At 43.2% G+C, this 18,176-nt stretch overlaps 1 protein-coding gene across 1 annotated transcript in view; it reads left to right on the top strand.

Moving 5' to 3' along the window:
* The window catches only part of NRROS (negative regulator of reactive oxygen species), a 24,242-nt gene extending 14,955 nt beyond the window's left edge, over positions 1-9,287 (top strand). The window contains exons 2-3 of the mRNA XM_004675127.2: positions 3,529-3,649; positions 7,115-9,287. Coding sequence (XP_004675184.1) covers positions 3,542-3,649; positions 7,115-9,085 — 2,079 coding nt within the window. The 5' untranslated portion in view covers positions 3,529-3,541 and the 3' untranslated portion in view covers positions 9,086-9,287. The remainder of the gene's footprint in view (positions 1-3,528; positions 3,650-7,114) is intronic.
* Positions 9,288-18,176: the final 8,889 nt, after the last annotated feature.

Here is an 18,176-nt window from a genome sequence, read left to right as displayed (position 1 = left end):
CCCCACCCCCCCACTCAACCACTGAGCCAAGTCCTTTTAACTATGGAAAGAGGATCCAATTAACCATTTAAATTACTAGTCTCCTGCTGTCCTCAGTTCCCTTCACTGTAATTGTTTTCTACTCACTTACCTTTATCTCCCCAAAATGTATCTAAGATGAGCGACATTCACTTTAAAAAGTAGATTTTCAGAAGATATCAGAGAGATAGGACAAAAGTGGGAGAGTTCCTTATTTGTACACTCAAGCTCATATGTCCTAACTGCTGGAGATGCTACTTGAGTGGCCCTCACCCCACTGAGTAAGTGTGGGTGGAGAGAAGCAGCCTGTGCACTGGAGCGGGGTCTTGCGCTGTCCCAGGGGGTGTCAGTGTCCACGCTGTCCACGTTGTACTCGTGGTAGAGCCGTGGCTTCAAGGAAGCCTTCTGCAGCCATGCACTCTAGGAGGAGGGTTTCTCAATCAGAACAGCTATTATTCAGAAAGTATTTTATTTCCTTTCAGAGACATGTGATCCAAGGCCATTCTCACGGTCCTCGTCCAACCAGGAAACACATCCAGATTCTTTAAGACAGAGACATTTTAATACAGGAAATTGACTACACATGATGAAAGAGACTGAGAAGCCAAACACAATAGTCAATCAAACCAGAGGTTAGAAACTATAGGAAGCAGGGTCCTCCCCTAGGTGGGAAATGGATATATAAAGGGAAGAAAGGTTTACTAAGGCCTTGGAGTCAGAGAGAAAGAGAGAGAGAGAGAGAGAGAGAAGAAAGGAAGACTTTTCTGCCCAAGCAGAGATGCAAGGAGAAAAATACCTGGCTTTTCCTCCTTCTGCCATCTAACCTCCCAGTAGTGCCTCCCAATGACCAAACCAACTAGAAGCCACATGACAACCACAGCTAAGGAAACAGTCAGTTCCCTGAGAGTCAGACACCACCCTGAGGATGGCCAGCTCTTAACAGCACGGTCATCTGTTACTGGGATTAGCCACATTCTGGAATTTATGAATGGAGAATGTTTAATGCAACTTTCTTCCATCCCATTCACACATTTCGTTCATGTAATGATATATTAATTTTTCCAACTTTCCAAAAGTATTCTTTTTCCTACTTTGTATCACAGCAAAGATATTGAATTAACTTGGAGATTACACATAGGAATAACAACTACTTAGCTCGTTGGTGTTTGGAACTCATAAATAATAATTATGTTCTTAATTCCCTCTTAGTTAACAAAACACTTTCACTTAGACTTTTTGAAACTCATAAAAACCTCTGAATAGTTATCATTATTTCCATTTTATAGAAAGGTTATGTGAGTCTTGGAGACTTTATGTGAATTGCTCACACACAAACAAAAAATACTGGAGCCAGAATCTAAACTCTGGTCTGTCTGGTTCCAAATCCCATAATCTTCTCACGCTGCCTCGTGAAGAAAGGACTTGCCCACAGGGCACAAGAAGAGAGGTTTTTTGGGCTGGTTGACTGAGTTGAGATGGATAGAGAGAATATGTTCTAAATTTGCAAAAAAAAAAAAAAAAAAGTCCTTCTTGCTCCTGAAATTAAAATTATTCCCTAGCATAAGTGACACTGGGTTTTTATAGCACTCTAAAGAATTACATTCTCCCCAAAGAAATTGCATTCTTGACCTGAGCACAACTAAATTCAGTATTTCAATATATTGGCTGGTTTTTCCAGAAGGGTCAATGTCACAGCAGTGTGTACTGTCCCAACCTAACAGAGATGCCCTATGGAGAATGTGTGTGTGTGTGTGGGGGGGTGATGCCATAATTACCATCTCCCATCTCTCTTCAATAAAATACAGCATCCCGGTAAAGTTTGCATATCAGATAAATAATGAATATTTTTAGAGTAATTGTATCCCAAAGATTGCTTGGAACATATTTATAACTAAAAGATTATTTGTTGCTCATCAGGCATTCAAATGGCATCTTGTAATTCGCTAAGTCTGGCAACCTTATCTCAAGGTGGGCAGTGATCCCAAGATTTCAGGGGTGTGTGTGTGTGTGTGTGTGTGAGGACAGGACAGGAGGACAGGAGTCCATATGGCTCTATTTTTGCCATCTGTGTCCTGTATGTGCCATAAGGGAATAATTCCTGCACAGGTGCAGAAGTGAAGGAGGCCTGGACAGGGGATTCCCATTGTCAGGTAAACACTGATGTATTCTGAACAGAGATTCCCTCAGGAAAAGGAGAGCTGACCTGGTCTGAAGTGAAAATTAAAGTTGACTTGCCCGGTTTCAATTAGCTTTTCTGTTAGTCTCTTTTCACTGGTGAGTATTCAAATCTGACCAGGAAGTTAAAAATAACCTCAGAGATGTGTGAACTTATTCTAAGAAAGGGAAAGAGGAAGGGCCCAAGATGGCCTACCTATGTCAGGCAGAAAGTTCTCAGGTCCCATGGAATAGGTGAGAAGGTGCATATAGCACTGGTGCTGCTGACCCAGGAGAAGACTGGAAAACCAAGGATGCACTTCCTAAGCTGATATCAGGACAGATAAGCTGATAAGGCAGATGGACACATCTGATTCTGAGGATTGCAGAGCTGGGAGGGGATGCCTCTGGCTACCAGTAGGAGGGTTATCAATTTAACAGCACCTACAGTGAGAGAAAGCACCCTGCTCCCTCATCCTGGAACTCAGGGAGGGCAGCTGAGGTTTGCTCTGACCCCGACCCTGAGCTGGTCTGAAATCTGGAGGAAGTCATTATTATCCCTAGGTGTTTGTGTGTCCGGTAAAAATGCAGTGGTAGAGAGTTGGGTAGTTGAATTTCCCTTACAGTTCCTCTTAGTTTTAAAATTCTGTTGGCATGTGGTATTTTTAAACCTTCTCATGACTCCTATTTTGTGTTCACTGGCTGGCAAGAGGGCTGATACACACACTTCATCAATAATCCTTACTATGTAGAAAGATTTCATTTTTCATTTCACCTCAGTCTTTTTTATTATTCAGGCATAATTTTTTAAAAAAATTGTAGGGACTATATTCAAATGAATTAATGAGTGAGATTTTTTCTAACAGCTTCAGGTCAACAAAACAGTTAGTGACTGTTGTATTGTTTTGCCTTGAGGTCACAATGTTTCAATCCCAGTTCATTATTCATTCATTCAGCAAATATTTATGGAATCCACGAGATGCATCAGACAGACTTGAGCTTTGGGCATAATACTTCAACAGAACTACAAAACACAGAAAACTCTCGCGACCTGAGACCTGATTCCTCCAGTCCTTTCTTTCTCTCTTTGGACTCGTGGGAGTTTCAGTGTTCAGCCACCTGCCTAGCAAATGGTAGAAGCAAGGTGGAAATGAGTTCTTGTTGACAGTTACAGTGAAAGGCTGAAAGTGTTGGTTAAATTGAGGTATTTGAATAATCTGTGGGTTTCCACCTCCCTGTAGTTGTGGGCCTCCAAGACCAGACATAAGTGGGAACTACCTCCTTCAATCAAGAGTGCAAAACTTCCCTCTGGAATACGCTCATCTTATTTGCTTTGTTCTTAATCTTTATCCACAGGGCTGTACTTGAGATGGAGTTACTGCTCTTCCGGCTCCTCCTGGGTTTTCACTTCCTGACAGTAGAATGGAGGGACAGAAATGGAATGGCCACAGCAGCTTCCCAAGGGGGCTGCAAGTTGGTGAGTTTTCTGGGGAACTCCAAGTTATCTGTTGCTCCTGCACTGACAGGGTTTGGTCGATTTGGAAAGCTGGTGGATTATCAGTCCAGGAGGGCACAGAGTCAGTGGTGGTGGATCATCTGCTCTTTAATGAAAGATTAAAATGATGTCTAGAGGGCTCTCCTGCTGGTGCAACGGGTTAAAGCACCACATTCTGAATCTCTCCGAAGTCACTGCAGCATGAGTTCAATTCCCGGCCAGGGAGCTGACCCACATGGCACAGCAGACCTCTCCTGACCCACCCTCAGCAGTGTACTTTGTCAATCTGCCTGTTCTGCTCCCCACTCTGTTTCTGGCAATCCTCACACTGACCACACCTATGGTCTGTACCCCAGTTCTGTAAGCATAAATAAATAAATCTTTAAAAAAAAAAAGATGTCTAGGAAGAGTCAGGTTGACCCTGCCCTACCTTTCTCGTACTTGCTGAAAGCAGGAGGCTGCAGAGACAGGACTGGGTTAGCCACCTGAAACAAGAACACCTTGTTAAAAATGTGATGATCGATAAAAAAAGATAAGCTCGTGCCATTCGGAGCAACATGGATGGAGCCGAAAGGGATCATACTGAGTGAAATAAGCAAGAAAGTAAAGAAAAATACCAGATGGTTTCCTCCTCCTTAGGAGGAATGTAAAGGATCCAAATAAGGGATCGGGGTGGGGGGAGTAATTATAATAAAGTAAATACCAAAATCAACAGGCAACTATAAACCAGAGACATTCTGGGGGAGAGGGAATAGGATCAAAACAGGAGTGGGATGATGGTGATGGTACATAGGCAAATTAATGGTGGGAATTTCACGGGGTCTATAACCGAGATGAAAATGCATGATGCATTATACAAAAATAAAAAATGATGTAAAAATATTTTTAAAAATCTAGATGATTCCTCACCACTAATGGTATCAGAATCTCTGGGTAGGGCATATTAAAGTTTGAGAACCCAGCCTCAAATTTTGTGTATAAGTAAATTCTTAATCAGCTGCACTATCCTTGATCTTAAGCTTAAGAAGCTCTAGGGAACTGGATACCTGACCTTCTCATGGTTTACCTCTTCCAAGACTCTCAGCTTTTGAGTAAAACAGACTTGGCTCGTGAAAACTGAAAACATTCATAGAAATTTTCTCCTCTGCTTATAATTACATGATATCAAAATCTTCTAAATAAACAAACATTTAATAAACTCACTTGAGCCCTATTGTGTCTAGGCACGGGGAGGACACATTGGATGTCAGGGTTATTTCCTAATTTAAAAACTGTGTTCTTAAGGCTGATATCTTGGTTATGGCTCTTAACCACTTTTAGTAACCTCTAACCTCTAACCACTGTGCTGGAGTATACTCCAGTATCGGCTAGGAGTTATGAACCAGACCATAAACAACCACACTTACTAGCTGGTGATATTGAGGCCACTCTGTGCCCCAGTTTCCTCACCTGAAAATACAGAGGTAATAATAGTACCAACTAATGATACTATTATACTGGGTTGGTATAATGGTTAGATGAATTGATGTGTTAAATTCCTCACAACAGTGCCAAGCATGTCCTAAATGCTGTGTTTAGCTATTAGTATCGGTAGCAGTAGTAGTCACTCCCAGTGAGGCTTCTACTGTTCCCTTACAAAGATAGTAAGAGGTTAACTTAGCAGTAGCTACTCAGAGTCACCAGACATGAGAAAAAGCTGGACGAAAGCATGAAATCTTCGACAGCTTTACAGGGCTTAGTCTGGACTCCCTGCTTGGCCCCCTCTAGCCTGGTGAGCAGGAGTAGGGATTCGGGATTCTGCTGCCACTGAGCTCAGAGTGGCTTTCTTGCAGCTGTTTTGAATTGTATGTGAGAGTTTGAGACTCCATTGGTTCCTCCTCACATTAGTCATGTGACATGACAATAATGTGAACATGGTAAGTTTTCTTGGGATCTGAGGATCGTGTGGTCCTTTTATAGGACATCAGTGGATCTGCAGGAAATTAGGAGGTTTGAACCCTACTACTGCAGCAGCTGTGGTGAAACGGTCTCCCAACTTGGGAAAACCCCCAGCCACAACATTGTCTGGAGAGGACCTGTTGCTGGGGAGACCAACACCTATTCAAATAAAGAAATGCACCTTGTTTCTTTATGGGGAAATTCACTTTTGTAAAGCTGTCAGTTCTCCCCCAAATTACTCCACGACTGTAATGCAATTTTGCCTTGCAAAATTCTGTAGACCTTTTTGCAAGGCAAGGAGGTATGAAAGGAACTAGATAAATTCCTGCTAATACTCATGGGAAAATTAGAAATAGCTCAGATGTAAAACAGTAAATTAATTGGTTAATAATTATAGCTAACATTTATTTATCATTTATGTGCCAAGTTCTATGTTGTGTTTTACATCAACAATCCTAAACACTAAATACTAATAAATAAATAACTAAATAAACCCCACATGAAAGTTAGAAATCTAATTTTCATTTTCAGGTGGAATAATGAAGATCCTAACTGGTTAAGTGGTAGCTCAGGGTCATTCATTTCATAAAAAGAAAAACCTACAATTCTTGTTTTTTAACCATTGTGTAGTTCATGCATAATATATAATTGCTAAAAAGATTGTAATGAAATTTATTTTTATTGCCAATGGAGTATCACATATTATTGTCTATTACATATTATTGTAAGGGGTGAAATAGATTACTGAACAGTTTGTAAAGTACAGCCTCAGTAAAAAAAAGTTTTACAGGTAACCAAAAGAGCCAGAAGATGTTTTAAAAAATGGTGTTTCTTTTATGCAGAGGTTAAGATTACAGAAGTTTAATTTTCTATATTTTCAAACTATGTCAATTTTCAATTATAGAAAGTTATATTTTATTTATTTATTTTTCTGTGTGTAAAAGAACTGGGGTGCAGACCAGAGGTGTATGTGAGGGGTGAGAGGAATTATAAGAGACAGAGTGGGGAGCAAAACAGGCAGATCTACTGAAATACACTGCTGAGGGGAGCAGTGGCTGAGACAGGAGAGGTCTGCTGCACCATGTGGGTCAGCTCCCTGGCTGGGAATCAAAGGCCCATTAGCAGTGGGCCTTTGCAGTGGTGGCCTTAGGCCACCAGGGGGCCCCCTAGAAGGTTTTATTTTAATAATCTAGTAAAGAACTGGGGCGCTAAGAGGTTAATTCCATGCCCAAGCCCAAAGCTAACAGGTAGCCACTGTCATGGCTCAGCATTGGTGCTTATATCTTCTCTAACAGGCTGTGCGTTTTAAGTGAGGCCTATACTCAGCTCCTAGATAAAGAACAAAGAAAAGTTCTCTTTTGTTCTACATTTTCCTGTCTTAAAAAATATCATGGTCTCTAGAGTCATTCCCAAAGTTACAGGAGCAGTGTGATGAATGAACCAAATTTCTGTACATAAACTTCTGCCTCGCAGACTTCCTCCTCGCTGACCAGTATGTTTTGGTCCTAGATCGGTGGAGTTGTTGACTGTCGAGGGCAGAACTTGGCTTCAGTGCCCAGCAACCTTCCCCCTGACTCCCAGGTGCTCATCCTGGATGCCAACCCTCTCAAGACCCTGCGGAATCAGTCCCTCCAGCCCTATCCTCTCTTACAGAGCCTCAGTCTGCACAGCTGCCATCTGGCGCACATCAGCCTTGGCGCCTTCCAGGAGCAGACCCACCTGCGCAGCCTGGCCCTGCCAGATAACTCCCTCTCAGAGAACTACAAGGAGACGGCAGCTGCTCTCCACAGCCTGCATGGTCTGCAGAGGCTGGACTTGTCAGGGAACTCTCTGACGGAAGATATGGTGGCCCTCATGCTCCAGAACCTCTCCTCGCTGGAGTCTGTGTCCCTGGCGAGGAACACCATCATGAGGCTGGATGACTCTGTCTTTGAGGGCCTAGGGCACCTCAGGGAGCTGGATTTGCAGAGAAACTATATTTTTGAGATTGAGGGTGAGGCTTTCAACGGCTTGACTGAGCTGAGACACCTCAACCTGGCCTATAACAACCTCCCTTGTATTGTGGACTTCAGCCTCACACAACTACGCTTCCTCAACGTCAGCTACAATGTCCTGGAATGGTTCTTGGCATCAGGGGGAGAGGCTGCCTTTGAACTGGAGACACTGGACCTCTCTCACAATCAGCTGCTGTTTTTCCCTCTGCTGCCCCAGTCCAGCAAGCTGCACACACTCCTGCTGCGGGACAACAACATGGGCTTCTACAGGGACCTGTATAACACCTCATCACCACAGGAGATGGTGGCCCAGTTCCTCCTAGTGGACGGCAACGTGACCAGCATCACCACTGTCAACCTCTGGGAAGAGTTTGCTTCCAGCGACCTCTCTGTTCTGCGCTTCCTGGATATGAGCCAGAACCAGTTCCAGTACCTGCCAGATGGCTTCCTAAGGAAAATGCCTTCCCTTTCCCGCCTGAATCTCAGCCAGAATTGCTTAATGATGCTCCACATCCAGGAGCACGAGCCCCCAGGAACACTCACCGAACTGGACCTGAGTCAGAACCAGCTGTCGAACCTGTACTTGGCTCCGGGGCTCTCCAGCTGCCTAAGGAGCCTCCAGTTGTTCAACCTGAGCTCCAACCAGCTCTTGGGGGTCCCCCCTGGCCTCTTTGCAGATGCCAGTAACATCACTACAGTCGACATGAGCCACAATCAGATTTCACTTTGTCCAGCACCAGCTGGCTTAGATCAGGTGGTCTCCCCCAGTTGTGTGGATTTCAGGAATGTGACATCTTTAAGGACACTCTCTCTGGAGGACTGTGGGCTGCAGGCATTACAAAACTGCTCATTCCAGGGGACCTCCCTGACCCACCTAGACCTGTCGGGTAACTGGGGGGTTCTGAATGGGAGCATTGCCCCTCTCCAGGATATTGCCCCCACTTTACAAGTCCTGTCTCTCAGGAATGTGGGCCTCAGTTCCAGCTTCATGGAGCTGGACTTCTCTGGGTTTGGGAATCTGCGGGACCTGGATCTGTCAGGAAATTCCTTGACCAGTTTCCCAAGGTTCGGGGGCACCCTGGCCCTACAGACGCTAGATCTCCGCAGAAACTCTCTCACAGCCCTCCCCCAGACAGCGGTGTCTGAGCAGCTCCTGAGAAGTCTGCGAACCATCTACCTCAGTCAGAACCCGTATGACTGCTGTGGAGTGGCGGGCTGGGAGGCCCTGCAGCCCCTGCAGACTGTCGCTGACTTGGCTGTGGTCACTTGCAACCTTTCCTCCAAGATCATTCGCCTGACAGACCTGCCCGGGGGTGTGCTGCGAGACTGCAAGTGGGAGCGGGTGGACATGGGCCTGCTGTACCTTGTGCTCATCCTCCCCAGCTGCCTCACCCTGCTGGTGGCCTGCACTGTCATCTTCCTCACTTTTAAGAAGCCGCTGCTTCAGGTAATCAAGAGCCGCTGCCACTGGTCCTCCATATACTGACCTGGCCATGCGACAAGGTTCGAAAGTAGGTCTGCACATGTAAGGACACTTCCTCTGCCAGGTTTTGAGATCCACAGCAGATCAGAGTGATGAAGCAAGGTTTAAAGTTTAAAATGTTTTCAATGCCTTAGTCGCCCCAAATTCTTCCTCTATCGTTATGATTCACCCTCATCCTCCTGGTAAAATATTTATTAAGTGACGTTCCACACACACACAAAAAAATGTGTCTCATAAATATTTTAAAAATCAAATGCAGTGTGCGTTTTCTTCCTTAATGTTCTTTGGTGATTTCACTTAGGTTACTTTTCAGTGCCCTTCTTGTGGTGACATCCGTGGAGTTGGTGAGAAAGGATGGAAATTCAGTGTGACCTAAGCAAAACCACTCTAAGAGTGCAACCTGTGAATGGTTAAGTGTATCCTGGGAGCTCACCCAGAGCAGGAGTTTCAGAGCCAGCCTGAGGGGTCCCAGATAAGGATTCTCAGGTCGTCTTGACTGGCTTTCATGGTCACTGCAGCCAGAGCAGACTGCAGCAGGGGTCTTCTCTGGATGTCTTGGTTTATAGCTGGGATCACTAGGGTGCAAACTTAACCTGTTCAAGAGAAAGTTAACAGAACACTAACTGGATCCTAAGTTCATTCATTCAGGAACATCAGAAACAGTCCTTGTTCTGAGGGACAACAGAGAAATGTGAAAAGGGGTTGAATTCTGTTAACTTGGAACTTCTCCCTCCCTTCACATAAAACCAGAAACAATTTCTTAGCAAATGTTTGGTCTCTGTGTTCATTACATTCACAGTGGCCTTTCTCCCTACCTTCCGTCTACTGACGTTTCTATGCTCCTCTCCAGGAAAAGGTAATCAAGACACAGCCATTGCACCTCTTGTAGTTCACCCTAGCACTTTTTTACTTCTTATTAAATCCTAAAGAGGCTAAAGGTAGAGGTGGGGGGTGGGAGTTAGGGAAGACAGAAATCCCACAAGCTGGTTACTACTACTGTCAAAACTAAATGTTTAAGCACATCAAATCAAAGCGATAAAATCATTGGCCTTATGCTAAAAAAAAGAAACTCCCTTTGGATGTCCTGCAAGGTATCAACAAGCCACTTCAGTGGGGCCACACTCTGTAGCCCTGGTGTCAGCCCTGTAGTGATCATCCTACTGCACCTCCATCTTTTCCATCAGCGTGTGTCCCTCTCCACCCTGCACTGCCCGACCTCGCACCATGGACAGCCTCAGGTTGCCTTGAAGCCTGTACCCCAATCAGCCAAAGCCCTCGAGGTAGACCCTCCTGATTTCCTGGGATTCTGATGTTCCCACAGGTGGAGTTAATAATGAGATGACTCTCTCAGTGGCTGGTCCATTGATGGCTTCCCCCCAGTGAAGGCATCATCCCTTGTATTAGTTGGTGTTTTTACTTTCTTGCAACTGAGAATTTAGTCAAAGGAGATTGGGAAGCTCTAAATTACGGGAAGACTAGGGAGCAGCTTTGGGAAATGGGCAGGAGGAGGGGATCCCATGCAGCAGGGGGGACTCCTGCCCAAATCAGGCCCAAAACAAAAATCGTGAGCATGTGACTGCAGTCAGCCTTTGGACTCCACTGTATGCATGGCAGCCACTGACAGCTCTGGGCAGGGCCGTGGCCATGCCAACTGTGCCATCCAGTGCTGAAAGGAAAGCGCCTCTGATTTCCGCTGTGCTGTTTCGAGCTCCTGGTGCACCATCTAGGGCAAGGCAACCTGGGTTGTTGGCCTTTGGTCACAGGTCCCTGCTGGCTATGGGACAGGCTGGAACAGCAAATGCTGTACCTCTGGCGAGGCATCTAGCTGAAATAGTTCTGCTTCCTATCAATACTCACAAGGGGTGGAGTTCTCAGAACAGGAAGGGAAGTTTGATGTTGAGAAGACAAAAAGTAAGCAAATGTGCACCACACCCTGTTTGGCAGCAGCATGCACATTTTAGCATGAGACTTCTTGAAGATACAATTTTTAGCATAAAGGAAGAGCTTGATTGATGGAAACTTCAGCAGACCTTCAGGCCAGCAAGGGAGATAGCCGGGACCAGGCAGTGTTTTTGAAGCCCCTCACATCACACTATGTAGCTCACTACCCCCTTCACCTGTACTCAGGGCCTAGCTTGTGGGATGACAAACTGAGAGGAGTTAGGACAGAACCCTCCTCCTGCCTTGGACAGTGACCTCAGAAGTCACTGTGGGCTTTTCTTAGCTGCGTACTCTATTTCTGAGGTCCAAAGGTTATTTCCTAGTTTTCTTTCATTATGATGAGAAGGAGGGGAAGAACAGTTTTGCTTTGTTTTTTATGTGAGATTCCTGAACTCTGGGTGATAGAGTAGGTTAATTTTTTTACAAATTCTATACTTTGTCCTTCCACCTGTTTCCACCTACAAAAGAGTACACTCTAGTGTCCATTCCAAGTGCTCTAAGGGAAAGACTCAGAGTTGTTCTCAGTACCTCTGAGAGAGCTCAGGTCTTTAGCTCTTGACCTTTGCTCTACCAGGAGACCAGGACCCAAGTTGACTTCAAGAGAAAGAGCGCCAAGGACAGAGCTCCTCAGGCCAGGTGGAATCTCCCTCAAGCACACATCTGAGGGTCCTTTAAATGGTCTTTAGTGACCGTTCGCAGGCGCTTCCTTTGTGTCCCTCGCTCAAGTTCTAGAAATGACTTTTGTTTTATTGTAACTTTTATAATTAAATTGATTTACATACATATTTTAAATTGTGTTCTTTTTCATGTGATTTTTCTCCCCTTAGTGTAGTCCCTGTATCTCTTCCACCACGGCACCCATGATCCATCAGCACAGTTCCTTGTGCTCTTCTCTCCCGTTTTGATCCCTCTCCCTCTCCAGTCCTACACCTCAGATCAATGATCATCGAAGAGCTACAAAGAGCTACACAACTCAACAAAAAACAAAGCCAACAACCCAACAATGAGTGAAAGAGCTAAAAAAAGACACTCTTCTGGTGGCACAACAGGTTAAAACACTGCATTATGAAGCTCTCCGAAGCCACTGCAGCACGAGTTCAATCCCTAGCCGGGGAGCTGACCCACATGGCGTGGCAGACCTCTCCTCACCCACCCGCTGCTCCCCTCAGCAGTGCACTTAGTCAATCTGCCTGTTCTGCTCCCCACTCTGTCTCTGGTGAATCCTCTCACCCACCACACCTCTGGCCTATTCCCCCATTCTGTAAGCACAAATAAATAAATCTTAAAAAAAAAAAAAAAGACACTCTCCCAAGAAGAAAAGCAAGTCACCAACAACTATATGAAAAAAATGCTCAACACCATTTATGATCAGGGAAATGCAAATTCAGATGACGTTGCTTCAATTGCCCTGTCTTCATGCCAGTGCAGTGACCATCCTCAGCAGCAGTTGCCTGTTCTTAGTCCCCTGGTCATTCCTCTGGCACCCAGCCTTGCACTCCCACCACCTCCAGATCCTTCATATGGAAATTAAGGAAAACTAGATTCCAAACTTCTGTTGTATTTCAAATTCTTATCCCTGAATACATTGACCTTGTAACTTATAAATCTTCTCCTTGCTTATTTCAAGGGTGTTTAGCATGTAAAAGGCTACACAACAGACTGCTTGTCAAATAAGAACATGGACAGCTATACTGATACCAGTTCAACCCATGTCACAATGATTAATCCTTAGTAACATTAGATTAACAGTATCTCACATGTTGCTGAGACTGAATTTTCTTGCATAATCTCAAAATCTTAGCAGAGGTAGCATTAGTAGATCTTATTTTGAAAAGTCTTTCCCACAGATCTCCAAAAACATTATCTAAGAGGAGGGCATGGGGAAGGCACATTTGACCAAACCAAATTTTAGTGGGGAGAAAACTGGCTTGAAGAGCGCAACCCCAAGCAGACTCCTAGGGGAAGGATGGGCCAGCTTGGCAAGACCAGAGAGAGTGAAAAGGAAGGCCATACTTTCTAGAGGGTGGGTGTGTTTCTTTCTTTTCCGCTACGGGTGTCATGGTAAGCACATCCCTTTAGCTGAATGCCCTGGAGGGAAGCCCTGAGCTTCCTGTTGTCTTACCCAGTGCTGCAAAATTCAAGCTAGAAAAAAAGGGAAAAGGCGGGTAATGGGAAACTTCTATGGCTAGGTCAGGAATGCCAGAGGAAATCTAGCTCTTTTTCCTGGAGATTTAGAGGAAAAGGGTGCTTCTCAAATCAACCAGGATCCAGAATGTACTCTCTCTGTATAAAATGGATATTTTTGAGAAAACAGAATAAGCAACAAAGTTGAAGATCTTCAGAGACGCATATATATAAATATATATGTAAGTATATATAAGTACACATATATATAATGTATATGTAATATATACATGCATATACATGTATATGTATGTGTTTATTTATACATAGATTATGTATGTACATAGATATATGTATATTTATTTGTTACTCTTCCATATATATAATATATACTTAATCTCTCCTTACATTTGTGGGGCTGTACCTTCAAAATTTGCAAGGTTGGAAGAAGTCATTTTAATATCAGATTCTGGCCCCTGGGGTGTAGTAAACAAGTGGAACTCATGGGTCACTATATATTTATGTTTACTTATTATAGCAACATTATCGATATTTAGATATTAATTGATTTATATCACCATACAATTTACACTTAGCCAGATAGCCTATCCTTGCCTTGCTTTTCCCTAGCAACATTTTGTCTTCTATTCTTCAAAAGACTAATTTTACCCTTATTTAAATTTAGTTTGGCCATAGATCTTCCCTTCCTCCCTTCTTAGATAATGTTTTTGGAGATCTGCAGGAAAACTTAAACTAAGGTCTGCTAATGCCACCTCTGCTAAGATTTTTAGATATGCAAGACACAAACTTTTCAGGCCAACCCCAATTTCTTAAACTAGATTTCTCTAGCAGTATTATCTTCCTCCGTTGCCTGTGTTTCACATCATAGAACATCCTTCCTCTGAGAGATAAAAGCAACAAAAATTCCACTTTGATCACAACCGTTGATTAGAAAAGGAAACTCCCTCCGATTTTTTAACTTTTCAAAAATGTCATGCTTTCCCCTTGAAATATGAGTAAATTTTGCATCCCCAACTCCCCACCATTTTTCCTACCAGGTAAATACTGATGTCTAAGAGGTGGGGACAAAGCAAAGCCACCTAGCAGTTCTACTTCACTCTTTTTTTTTTTTTTTAAGAGTTATTTATTCATACAGAACTGGGGTACAAGCCAGAGATGCGGAGGGTGAGGAGTCACCAGAGACAGAGTGGGGAGCAGAACAGGCAGATCGACCAAGTACAGTGCTGAGGGGAGCAGCGGGCGGGTCAGGAGAGGTCTGCCTAGTCCTATGGATCCACCCTCCCGGGCAGGCGGGGATCAAACTCATGCAGAAGTGGCTTAAGCTTCTTAGTGCAGTGCTTTAACCCGCTGAGCCTACTTCACTCTTTACCAGAAGTTTCCATGTTTTTTAAATCACCTTCAGGATTTTTTTTTAACATAGGATAGTTCTTTCTTTCCTTTTTTAAAGATTTATTTATTTATGCATTCAAAAATGGGGTACAAGCCAGAGGTGCAGGATGGTGACAGTAGGGAGCAGAACAAGCATATCCTCAAAGTACACTGCTGAGGGGAGCAGCAGGCAGGTCAGGAAAGAGAGGTTGCCACGCCTCCTTCTGGATTTATTTTTATGAAAAGTTGTCAAATATTCAATCATGTGTATTAGATCCCCAAGAAAAGACCTGAGAATTGCAAAGAAGGCAACTCAGCTCTCCTGGGGAGTGGGGAGAATTGTGACATGAATTTAAATTTTTCTTTGCACTGTTGGAAAAATATCTGTAATTAATTATAAAAGGACTACTAAATCGACCAAGGCACCCATCAGAACAACCACAATATGAGTGTTCACTAAGAAAGGAAGGATTGTTAACTGTAACCCAAATTGATGACTTAAATAATCATGATGTAAAAAGAGATCTAACATCATGTGGACTGCACAAAAATGAAAATACAATGTAGTCTACAAGGCATGACAAGTTGTTGAGCGAAACTAACATATTTAATGGAACTGATAATCTAATTACCCAAGATAGACATAAACCTTTATCTAATTTCCAGTTTCACATGAACTTTGATATTTGGATGTGTATAAGGGCAGATAAAAGAAGAAATTATACCTGAAAAAAAATAAGAGCATTGAAAAATGAAAAAAGAAAGCGATATCTCCATTTTGTAAATATTGTAGAAATAAAAACTGAGTAATACAGTAGAGATTCAAAATGCTCCAAAGTATGAAATCATTCAGTGGAGAGGTCAATAGAGCACATGAATTGCAGGGGAAAGGATTAGAAGGAGAAAGAAAGTAAAAGTATTTGAATTCGTAAAGACAGTTTCTTTTAGAAATGAAAGAGTTGTTTACATAAGCAGTGTGTTTTCACAAATAAGAAATTAGCGTTCATGAAGCAAGTTCCTGGAATACAATCCTGAGTATAAAAAAAATGAAAGTTCAAAATCTTTTAAAAATGTGTTTACTTACTTTGACTGCTGGTATTTTTACTAAGGTTCTCAAGGTAGTGATGGGTTCCTGTAATTAGTCAGTTTTCTCTGAGGTTTTGTTTTCTTGGGGGGAGGGGTCTCCCTACCCCTCACCCCCCCACTCCCACCTCCTGCAGGAGGTAGTATACCTTTGCTTGACTTTTTCAGCTTATTCATATCAATGCCAAATCGTTCAGTAACTGGAATTTTTTTCTTTTGATAGTTATTAACTTGAATACACTACTCTTTGTGGCATTTGAGATTTTATAAATAGATATACTTTTTTCTTAGGCTTCTAAGGGGACAAAGCTGCTGATTTAATTATTTTAGAATCACAGCCTCCGGTGGTGGCCCCTGAATTCTGTGGTCAAAATTAAAGATAGCATCTCTCCCTTCCCTATTTTTTTTTAAGATTTATTTATTTATTCATACAGAACTGGGGTACAGACTAGAGATGCGGAGGATGAGAGGATTCACCAGGGACAGAGTGGGGAGCAGAACAGGCAGATCGACCAAGTACACTGCTGAGGGGAGCAGCGGGCGGTCAGGAGAGGTCTGCGGCCATGTGGTCACCTCCGAGGCAGGTGGAATCGAACTCATGCGGAAGTGGCTTTAGATTCTCAGTGCTGTGCTTTCGCCCGCTGTGCCGCCAGGGAGGGCCTCCTTCCCTATTATTTTAATCCTCTCCTTCTCTCTGCACCTCCCCCAAGTTTGCACTCACTCATCTTCCTTTTCCTTAATTTTTAGGTGATTTTCTTGGTGTATTTTTGTAAGCTAATAACAAATTTTACTTGTTTCTCAAAGTTTGGTTTCCTAATGTTGATTTCTTTACCCCGTAAATGTAAGTCTCTGGACCTTTGAAATGTTTTGGACTTCATGTCTATTTTTATATTTTGTTTGTAGTTTTAATCCCTGAATCATTTGAAGAACTTCATTCCTGTTCATGGGAACCAACATGCTAATTGCCAGGGCTCATTTGTGAAGACAACTGGTACCTGAATTTTCATGTCCATGAAGTTTCTTCATATTCAGAGGTCAATTTGCTAGTTGAAACTACTAGGTTCTTATATTACTATGTTTCAACATTAAATTCTACATCTTGGTTATTTCCTGGTGGTAGATGACAATACTCATCACATCCTGTAAGATAGTTGAGTATAAACTCTTTGGGACCTTGTATCAAATGAGAGAATATTATTGTTTTAATGGTCCTGCTGAATAGTCTGCTAACAATTTGTTTTTCATGAGCCATATTCTTTTTCCAAATCCCAAGTCACCCTTTTCTAGATACATGATAAACCAATCACTTGATGGTGTTTTTCCACCGTCAGCTCCTGAGTTTTGATAGGTGGGAAGATAGGTCTTATCTTAGATCTGACCATGAATCTACTGTGAAGTTACTCAAGTTAGAAGAGCACAATACTAGAGGCCTCCCTGGTGATGCAAGGGGTAAATCTCAGCACTATGAAGCTCTTTGTTGCCCACCTCAACAGTATTTCAGTAGATCCACCTGTTCTGCTCCCCACTCTATCTCTGGTAATCCTCTCATTGCCCCCTACTCTAACCTCTGGCCTGTATGCACCCCAGCTCTTGTATGCATAAATTAATAAAATAAACACTAGAGTGGCAGATGGAGCCTCAGACTGGGAGTTGCAGATGAGGTGATGGGCCCAGCGCTCAAAGTGTGCTTGTAAGCCTGAAAAATGTTGCCTCCCCCACTAAAAAATAAGGGGCTGAATTAGATGATCTTTACAGTGCTTTGAAGATCTAACATTGTATGATTCTAAGGAGCTTCCTGGTTGACTCTCTAGGTGAAGTACACAAGTACTATGAATAGTAATACATAAAGTACCAATTAAAAAATAAAATTAGAAAGAGTGATTTGGTTCAGCTTGATTAAGCAATGAAGCAACACAAACACATCTGCTTTGCTGATGATCCCAAGATGACAATGAAGCAGTCTTACCTTTTCTGTTGCCAACTTTTATCTTGCTGTGTCTATTGTGAATTTTCAGATTTGTGAAAACCTTTCCATGGTCTGCTTGTTTGTCTACTGCCTCAGATTTTTGGCCAACTTGTATCCATTTTTGGTCCAGTGACCTTCCAAGACTGGTGTGTCTCAGCTCAACTCTTTCATCAGGGTCCCAGTGTTCACCTAGGACCTACTGACAAGAAGCTCCCTCTTGGAATTCCCCTCTGCTACAAATCAACTGCCAGCAACTTAGGAGGACAGGGCTTGGGGAAGGTTAGAAGTTACTGAGGCTGACAAAGGGCGCTCTGCTGGAGAACTGCCCACGAGTTTCTTGGTATCAGTCAACTGGAGATTAAAAAGAAAACAGCTTCATCACCTCACCCCCACATCAAGTCTGATGCTCCAAACAGAATTACAGCTCAGTGTCTTCCTTGTGATGGCGACATCACAGTCCTTTTAGGTTTGTTCATTTGTAAGTATATTAATTCAGTTACCTGGAGGACATATTTCAAGTTCAAGGGCCCAGAAATACCATAGCCTCTTGTTCCATGAATGCCAGTGTCCCATCGTGAGGTAAAAAGCACA

The sequence above is a fragment of the Condylura cristata genome, unplaced genomic scaffold, assembly GCF_000260355.1.
Source record: "Condylura cristata isolate star-nosed mole 26May11 unplaced genomic scaffold, ConCri1.0 scaffold00003, whole genome shotgun sequence".
NCBI lineage: Eukaryota > Metazoa > Chordata > Mammalia > Eulipotyphla > Talpidae > Condylura > Condylura cristata.
Note: the sequence above shows the minus strand (reverse complement) of the source record. Positions and strands in the feature narration are given on the sequence as shown.